This window comes from Petaurus breviceps, unplaced genomic scaffold (genome assembly GCF_028583685.1).
Source record: "Petaurus breviceps papuanus isolate PSGF00001 unplaced genomic scaffold, PetGlider_PUasm1.0 90775, whole genome shotgun sequence".
NCBI lineage: Eukaryota > Metazoa > Chordata > Mammalia > Diprotodontia > Petauridae > Petaurus > Petaurus breviceps.
The window spans coordinates 8,547,744-8,557,465 of record NW_027187342.1 but is presented as its reverse complement, the minus strand read 5'-3'; the positions used below and the strand labels follow the sequence as shown (position 1 = coordinate 8,557,465).

Genomic DNA, 9,722 nt, shown 5'->3' with positions numbered 1-9,722 from the left:
GTGTGTGTGTGTGTGTGTGTGTGTGTGTGTGTGTGTGTGTGTGTGTGCGTGTGTGTGCGTGTGTGTGCGTGTGCGCGCGCGCGCATGCGCACTGCTAAGGCCAACTTCAAGGAATTTCTAGCTTTGTTTTAAGGCAGAAGATATCTAAATGATTAACTTGCCTTAAAGAAAATCTGTTCTGAATTATTCTAAAACTACAGTAACCATCTCAGTTAAGGAAACTGTCTTTGAATAGTTACTATCAAAGTGATGATGGAATATATTCAGTTTAAAATCTTACAAAGAAATCTGTATGCATAATAAATTCAATTTATCCAACCCCAAGGAATGAGGAGATAAATCATATTTGTTGGTATCCACAGTAATGGTTCTGTGGTGAGTAGTTTTGTAACATACTTATAGCACCACACCTATTCTTCTAGGATAAAGAAAAAAATTGCTAAAATGAAATCATTCAGTGACGACTTTGACTATCACCTAAAAATGAGTGTTTTAATGTCTAGAAGAAAATACCTCCCTAAACACCCGGAGAGACCAGGCCCGTGAAGTGTGCGCGTAATCCGCTTCACTCCATTCATCGCGAGGTGCTTCTCTTTTGGCCTACATCTCAAAACCCCTCAACGTCATCCCTCATTCTCCTCCTTTACTCCAGTCTGTGATCAGAGATGTTAGTCCCTTCACATGTACTTTGGATTCCATCCTCTCCCATCTTCTCAAGCACACTACCCCCACAATCATGCCCTTTTTCTAATCTTTAATCTTCTAGCTCCTTCCCTTCTGCCTACATATAATCCCAGGTCTTCCCATCCTTAAAGAATTCCCAATCGACCCTACCACCCCCTCAAGCTATGATCCTATTTCTCCCCTGTCTTTCACAAACTCCTAGAAAAAGCTGTTTACCTCTTTTCCTCTTGTTCTCTTCTTGATACCTTGCAAATCTGTCTGAATATACCATTCAGATGAACCGGTTCTCTTCAAAGTTACCAATGTTTTTTTAATTGACCGATCTAATGGCCTTTTCTCAACATCCCTATCAAACTACAATATCTGACACTGCTGACCACCCCTCCTGGATACTGTCTCTTCCGAGTTTCTGTGACTGCTCTTGGGGTTTTTCTCTTCCCTGACTGGCTCCTTCTCAGTCCTCCTTGAGAGATCATCATCTCTAGCTCCTGTTCTGTGGGCATGCTCCAAGGCTCTGTCTTTGGCCCTTTTCTCAATTCCCACTGTTTTAATTACTTTTCGTTCTCCCATTTGTTATCTTTTCTTTCAAACTCGCCCTTCTTCCAAACATCCTTATTTCTGTTAAGGGCAAGCCTATCCTTCTAGTCATTCAGGTTCACAACTTGGAGTCAACCTTGATCCTTCGTGTTTCTTCTCCCACATATCCCATCAGTTGTTGATCCTACCTCCACAACATCCCTTGGCCAGTCAGACTATAAGTATTTATGAGTCTGATTCCTCATCGCTTCTTAGTACAGTGCCCATCACAAAGTAGGTGCTTAACAATGCTTGCTGACTGATTGCTTTCTTGTCTGGACTATTGCAATAGTCTCTGAATTTGTCTCCCTACCTCAAGTCTCACCCTCTCCAATCTATCCTCTATATATTTTTCAAAGTGATATTCCTAAAAAACACATCTGACCATTTCATTTCTTGGCTCAAGAAACTCCAGTGACTCCTAACTTCTAGGATAAAAAACCTATTGTTTGCCATTTAAAGACAGGCTGTTCATATCAGTAATTCACTCCCTCTTCACCTCTGCATCTTAGAATTCCCTTGTTTCCTTGAAGGCTCAACAAAAACACCACCTCCTACCTTAACACTACTGAAGGATTTCCTGATTCCCCTTTCCCCCTTAATTGCTAGTGTCTCCTCCCAAAAATTATCTTGTACTTACTTTAAAATATTTGTCCATTCTTATATGTGTACATGTTGTCTCCTCCAATACAATCTAAGTTTCTTACAGACAAAGATGGTTTCATTCTTGCCTTGTATCCTTACTAGAGTGCCTGGCACATATAAGTGCTTAATAAATTACTGTTGATTGATTGATTTTCTCATTATAATGGTAACTGGATATCATCATCATCATCATCATCAACACTTTTGGTCCTTGTGGCTGTTTTGCCCTAGATATATTCTTTATAAGTTGACCATTTTCATTTCATTCAGAGAGTGATGTTCTTTAATTTTAATTTCTATTTACATACCTGCTGCTGCCCCAACCTAAAGGTAAGAGAAGGAAAATTAAATTATTTTTGATTAAGCAGCAAACTATTTAAAATAAATTATTCAGTGAAATTATTAAGTTTAAGAAATCTGTCACCAAGAACACATTCAGACAATACTTTAAAACAAAATCCTAGGGGGCAGCGAGGTGGTACAGTGAATAAAAGCACCAGCCCCGGAGTCGGGAGGACCTGAGTTCGGTTCTGGCCTCAGACACTTAACACCCACACAAAAAAACTAGCTGTGTAATCTTGGGCAAGTTATTTAAGCCCAAATGCCCTCCAAAAGGCAAAAAAAAAAACCCTAGATATTGAAAAGTCAGCATAAAAAACCAACAAAATAGAATAAAAGGTATGTTACATTACATACACTTTTCCATATTTTTAAAACATTGTTTACTCCCTGTATAAAAAAAATTGAAATTCAGTAGACTATGACTTTTATATTTTTTTAAAAGCTAGTCTTTAAGTTATGATTTCTTAAACTGTCTAGAAGAAAATATGATTTGGAAAATATAAGTATTAGTTAAAATGTCTTTTTTTCACTTTAGTTTTGTAAACCAGCTTGAGCCCCCAGCATCTGAAAAAGGCCAAAAACTCTAATTGGCCAATCAGGAAAAAGGCATTTTGGCCCACTCTGAGTTAACATACCATAATCCTTGGCATATTCTCTGAGTGAACCCAAAACGCTCCTTGCTGCGTCAGCAAGATGAAGATGATGGGGAATATTCTCCTGTTTATGACTGATAAGGACCAGGTGCCTTAAACCGGACACTCCCTTGATTAACAGAACTTCTCTTATCTTGATGTTTTATGGATATTATCCTGTTATGACATTCATGTCTTATGACCTTTCCATGTTTACAGCTGACAGATATGGAAACTATAAATTTGGCTGACACAGGCATACTGAGTCAGGAAGGGCAGGGGACACTTCTCTGCTCTATAGCTATATAGTCTCCTTCTACTGGCCTTTCTTTGAGCTCATTTTCAACTCCCATGCCCCCATCTGTAGGTTTGCCCACTTTGAGAGAAATAAACATGTGCATACAGACTAATTTTGTTTGTCTTAGGACAAAATCTGTAAGGTTGACAGTTTTTTAGACTGCCATTCTCTAATATTAGACTGATAACTGATCTTCTTAAAGCTTCAAAAAAGCAGACCAGTTTCAGGATGATGAAACAGCTTGGAAGAATAGAGCTAAGGTACTTCTCTTAAAACCAGATGAGAGGAGAGGCTAGGTGGCCCAGTGAATACAGCATCAGCCCTGGAGTCAGAAGGACCTGAGTTCAAATTTGGCCTTATACACTTAATACAAAAACTAGCTGTGTGACCTTGGGCAAGTCACTTAACCCCAACTGCCCTCCAAAAAAGCAAAAAAAAAGAAAACCAGATGAGAGTCAAAGACTGCTAAGGAAGTTACATTGGTTCAAAGAACAAATGAAAACAGGCATTTGCAGATGACAGAAGATGGCCTAGGAAATATAGGCCTTCACCAAGTAGATCAATGAGGCTTTCTCCCAGAGTAGATATGAAGTATGAAGATTCAGTTAAGGGGACAAAAACATTGAATTCTTAAACTTTCTACTAAATTTGGAAGCACAAGCTCATTACTTTTTTTTTTTTTAAAGCAATAGGGGTTAAGTAACTTGCTCAAGGTTACACGGACAGTTATTTCTGGGTATGGTGCGGAGTATCTGAGCCCAGATTTGATCCAGGTCATCCCGACACTGGAGCCTGTGCTCTTACTCGCTGAGCCACCTGGCCGCCCCTAAGCAACTGGGGTTAAGTAACTTGCTCAAGGTTACACGGCCAGGTGTTTCTGGGTGGGCGCTAAGTGGCTGAGGCCGGGATTCGATTTCCAGGTCTTCTCAACACTGGAGCCGGTGCTTTTACTCGCTGTGCTACCTGGCCGCCCCCAAGCTCATTACTTTTTAAAAATTCTCATGTCTTTACAACCTAGAATGAAGAATAATCTGTGATGTTAATATGTTTCTGGATTCTTTAAAAAAGGAATAAGAAATGCCACTTGCATACTTTATCTTTACTGAAGTAGTTCCATGCATACTTAGACATTTAACTGAAATACCGTTGCTTGACAATCATATTTACAATGTAGGCAGAAGAAAAAGTGATAAAAGAAACTATGAAAATAAACTAGAATTTCTTGGGGGGAGGAAGTTTTCCCTCCAGGAAAAGTATGATCTAAGTTTTCTTTCTTGGGTATTTTTTTTTCCAAATGCTTTATTAACTTCTGATTTACATCATTCATTTCCGCCAGATTTTGAGTTACAAATTTTCTCCCCGTTTTCCCCCTACCCACTGCCCCCAAATAGCAGTCCCACGGGATATCCCTTCCTCTCTCCCATATTTTCTCCCATACCCCTTTTGACTTTTCCAGTGGATCTCTATGCCCCAGTGCCTATATATCTTATTTCCCAATTACATGTAAAATAGTATTAGTAATAGTATATATATATATTTGAGTATTTGATTTTAAAACTTTGAATTCCAGATTCATTCCTTTCCTTCCTTGTCTCCCACCCTCACTGGGAAGATAAGGAGTTCAGTATAGGTTGGACATGTGTGGCTAATGCAAAACATTAACACAGTAGATATATTGTAAAAGACTGACTATATTTCCCTCCCTCCTATCCAACCTCCCACTTGTTCTATTCTCTACTTTGATCCTGTCCCTTTTCAAAAGTGGGTGCTCCCAACTTCACTCTCCCCCAGCCTGCCCTCCCTTCCATAATCCCCCCTCTCATGCCCTTCCCCCTACTCTCCTGTAGGGTCAGATACCCTATTTAGTGTGTATTTCATTCCCTCCCTGAGCCAAATTCAGTGAGAATAAGGTTGACCCATTCCCTTTTACCTTCCTATTCTTCCCCTCCATTGTAACCATTTTCCCTTGCCTCTTCTATATGAGATAGTTTACCCCATTCTGTCTCTCCCCATCTCCTCTCATTATATTCCTCTCTCACCTCTTAATTTCACCTTTTAAGTATCATCCCTTCCTGTTAAATTGGTCCTGTGCCCTCTATCTATGCATACCTGTAAACATATATACATACATTCACATATGTATTCATATGCCCATATACCCTCATATATAGACATATATAGATTTCTATTCCCTTCAACTACTAAGAAAAGTTTCACAAGTTACAATTATTGTTTTTCCATGTAGGAATGTTAATAGTTCAACTTTGATAAGTTCCTTATGATTTCTTTTCCCTGTTTACCTTCTCATGCTTCTCTTGCTTCTTGTATCTGAATGTCAAATTTTCTATTCAACTCTGGTTTTTTCAGCAAAAATTCTTGAAATTCCTATATTTTCTCCGGAAACATGATACCTAGTTGTGCTGGGTAGGTGACTCTTGGTTTTAATCCCAGCTCCTCTGACCTCCAGAATATCATATTCCAAGCCTTTCAATCCCTCAGTGCAGAAGCTGCCAGCCAGATTCTGGGTTATCCTGATTGTGTTTCCACAATATTCAAATGATTTCTTCCTGGCTTCTTGTAATATTCTCTCCTTAATCTGGGAATTCTGGAACCTGGCTATAATATTCCTAGGAGTTTTCTTTTTGGGATCTTTTTCAGGAGGTGATCAGTGGATTCTTTCAACCTCTGTTTTGCCCTCTGGTTCTAAAACATCAGGGCAGTTTTCTTTGAGAACTTCCTGGAGGATGATTTCTATGTTCCTACTTTGATCATGGCTTTCAGGTAGTCCAATAATTTTTAAATTATCTTTCCTGGATCTATTTTCCAGGTCAGTGGTTTTTCCCATGAGATATTTCACATTGCCTTCTATTCTTTAATTTTTTGGATCTGGTATATCAAGCATCTTGATTTCTCATAAAGTCATTAACTTCCATTTGCTCCAATCTAATTCTGAAGCAATGATTCTCCTCTGTGAGCTTTTGAGATTCTTTTTCCATGTGGTAAATTCGGCTTTTTAAGGCATTCTTCTCCTCATTGGCTTTTTGAGCCTCTTTTGCCATTTGAGTTAGTCTATTTTTTAAGGTGTGATTTTCCTCAGTCAGGCTGTTGATTCTCATTTCATAATTTTCTTGCATTGTTCTCATTTCTCTTCTCAGTTTTCCTCCACTTCTCTTATCTGCTTCTTAAGGTCCCCTATGGCCTGTAACCAGCTGGTATTTTCCTTTGAAGCTTTTGGTGCAGGAGTTCTGACTTCACTGTCTTCCTCCTGTTCCATGCTTTGCTCCTTTTTGTCCCCAAAATAGGAGTGTAATGTTGGAATCTTCTGTCTGCTTTGTTTCCTTTGCCTGGTCATGTCGCCCCTCAGTCACTTGACCCCTGGGCTTTTTGCCATAGTAGGACTCTGCCACCAGACAGGGGAGCTTTTGTCCCAAACGCTGGGGTTTTCTCAGCTGCCAGAGGTATTAGATGGGTGCCCTCTCTGAGGTCTCCCCATGCTCTACCAAGCTGGACACACACACCAGGACCTCCACCCTAGAGTGCAATCCAGATCCAAGCAGGTTAAAGCAAGAGCAATTACCCCTCAGACTGCTGCTTGGTCCCCCTACACTCCAGGAGCTGAAGCTGCCATGTGGCACTGGCTGGCTGTGCAGGGAGCTCAGTGGCTTCTTGCCCCAGGGGCAAAAGCCATACACTCCCACTTACTGGGTCCCAGAGTCCAGACTGCACTGACCTCTCACTTTGTCCTTTGCATCTATGTGTTGACAAATCTGGAAACGGCCACAGTTGCTGCTGATCTGGGGTCCCTCAGGCCCGCCCTGGGGCTAAAGCCTCGGGGTTGGGGCTGGGCTGGCCAATTCCTCTGGCCTGCCAGGCTGTCCTCAGTGGGAGGTTAGCTTCTCTGTGTCATTTTGTGGATTCTGCAGCTCCAAAGTTTGTTTAGAGTCCCCTTTTACATGGATTGGGGAAGGTGGAAGCTGGAGCCCAGAAGAGGTCCTGCTTCTACTCCACCATCTTGACTCTGCCCCCCCTTTCTTGGGTATTTCATAAGGAAAATATGTAGAGCATTCAACTGAGAACTAGCTGGGAGTCAGGAGAACCAGATTCAATTCTCAGGTTGGCCACTCCATGCTCTGGAATTTTGGGGAAATCCCTTAAACACATTAGCATTAGTTACTAGATGGTGGATATCTCAAAAATCCATTCTCGCTCTTAAGTTCTAAGATTCTATTAAAATTTTTTTCAGGACCTGTGATTTCACTGGTATGGGGAACTTCCAGTGAAGAAACTTCCTTCATCAAGGAACATAAGCAACTTGTAACTTGAAGTCTTAGAGAGTTACAGGGGTTAAAAAGAGTTGAGTGATTTTAGGCTTAAACAGAAAGCACATGTCAGATTCAGGACTCTGACTCAGGGGTGTACTTAGCTCCAGGACCAATTATTAAGTTTTGGGTGTGAATATTTACACCTTCAAGATTGGTTGGCATATGTAATAGATTAGGGCTTGATTTAGTATATTGATTGTCTAGATTTAAGAAAAAAAAAGAAACCCAGAAGGCAGAAGGGTCACATAAGGAATTCAATGATTTAAGTGTGAAAAGTACTATTATATACAAAAGAATGGGAACTACCAAAAAGAAAGAAAGCACATAATTCTTGCTTAGAAAGGGCTAAATGTTGAGTGGTAGAAATTACAATATGCTCCTCCTATCCCTTTGAGCATCTGTGGAGTCAAGGCCTGGTCACAGGTTAATGTAGTTAACTGAAGTGGGAAGAAAATACAAGGTTGAAGAAGACCACCACTTCTGGGTTTCTGGTCAATTCTGATTCCTGCTAGTAATCTATAGGAAGTTTCCTATTATTGTAAATGGTGGTTGTTCAGGGAGAGCCTAGAATAGATAGCTAAAGGAGGCATTATAAGCAGTGCAATAAAGGAACCAAGTAGGGTTCTGCTGGGCACATGAAGATTTCGGATTTATTCTTAAAATTACAATACTTTTTATTAACTTGCCTTATGTAGTGGGACTTCCTAAGAAGAACAGACATTAGCATGTTCCCGACTGTTAAAAATCTTTCCCTGTTCTACATCTATGAGGCACCTTCAATGGCACTTACCCTTTTCTGCACTTGTATACAGAAACATACTTATTACATACAAAGGTATTTTCTTTCTTTTTTTTTTAAAGCAATTGGGGTTAAGTAACTTGCTCAAGGTTACACTGCCAGTTTTTTTTTCTTAATGTGGGTGTTAAGTATCTGAGGCCGGAACTGATCCCGGGTCCTCCCGACTCTGGGGACGGTGCTCTTACTCACTGTGCCACCTAGCTTTCTTTAAGGGAAGAGGATGATGGGATCACAGATTTAGGCCTGGAAGGGACCTCAAAGGCCATATAATCCAATCCTCTCATTTTACAGATAAAGAAACTGAGTCCCAGGGAGGTGCACCTCCTTGTAATTTTTCTTTTTCCTTCAAGCTTCTGACCTTCTCCCTTACTTTGTGGGGCTACTCAGTGGCAGGAGGCTAAGCTATGGTAGGGTTTGGGATTTCCTCTCCATCTTCCCCAATAACTTTTGGACTAATAAAACATAATAAAAGAAAATTTACCTGATAATCTGCATACAGACCACACCCTGGCAAGGGAGAATCCCCCACTCTTCCAGGATACTTAAAGGGAGAGCCTGATGTAGATACACCTATGGAGATAAAGTTGAAATTTTATTTGATATTTGTTTGTCCTTCAACCTACAGAAAGGAGGAAAAAAAGAGGCGAATAAAAGTTCCATTTTCTTTTCCATGCCTTGACTAGACATTCTGCTAAATTTTCTTTCCAAATTCTCATTTGATTCTTTTTCACAGAGAGAAAATACTATATTTAATTCTTTCTTACCAACAGTTATGTTTCCATGAACATCCAAGGCAATGAGACCTGTAAGGAAAATGTAAAAAGAAATGGAATCACAACTCTAGTAGCATTAATTGTTCTGACAATGATATTTGATTCATGTCTGCCATGTTTCTGAATTTGCTGATAACCATTCACCCAATTAATATAACTGGCTTAAAGGCTCCCATTTCCAAAAGGAAAATATATCTCAAATCAACCTTTCTTTGAAAATACATATTAGCTAGAAGTCTTGCATTTCATTGCTAATAGGAATGAAGCTCAACTTCATTAAAGTCCCTCAGGAAAACAGCTTTTGATTTTATGATTGTTTAAAAGATAAAAGTGCTGTCACATAGATCCAGAAGATTAATTTGGAATAACCAATAATTTAGGTAGTTCGAAAAGCCCAAAATTTTTAGGTTTTCATGTGCTGTGTTATAAAACAATTTTTTTAATATGGCTTTTAATAGAAACAAATAGATATATAAATAGAAATAAATAAATAGAAAAATCCCCATATAATCTGTGTGCTTAAATTTTATTTTCTTATAAAGAATTCACAGGAAATATTTACAAAATATAGATATACATAATAACAATAGGAAGTGTGATGAATATGATGTGAATAAAGGTATACAAACAACATTATCACAATGATGGAGT

At 39.4% G+C, this 9,722-nt stretch overlaps 1 protein-coding gene across 1 annotated transcript in view; it reads right to left on the bottom strand.

Annotated features, from left to right (window-relative positions):
• Nucleotides 1-9,722, bottom strand: part of LOC138146844 (N(4)-(Beta-N-acetylglucosaminyl)-L-asparaginase-like) — a 69,799-nt gene that overhangs the window by 22,081 nt on the left and 37,996 nt on the right. The window contains exons 5-7 of the mRNA XM_069068956.1: nt 9,063-9,101; nt 8,780-8,868; nt 2,214-2,229 (exon numbers count right to left, since the gene is read on the bottom strand). Of these exons, the coding sequence (XP_068925057.1) occupies nt 2,214-2,229; nt 8,780-8,868; nt 9,063-9,101 (144 nt within the window). The remainder of the gene's footprint in view (nt 1-2,213; nt 2,230-8,779; nt 8,869-9,062; nt 9,102-9,722) is intronic.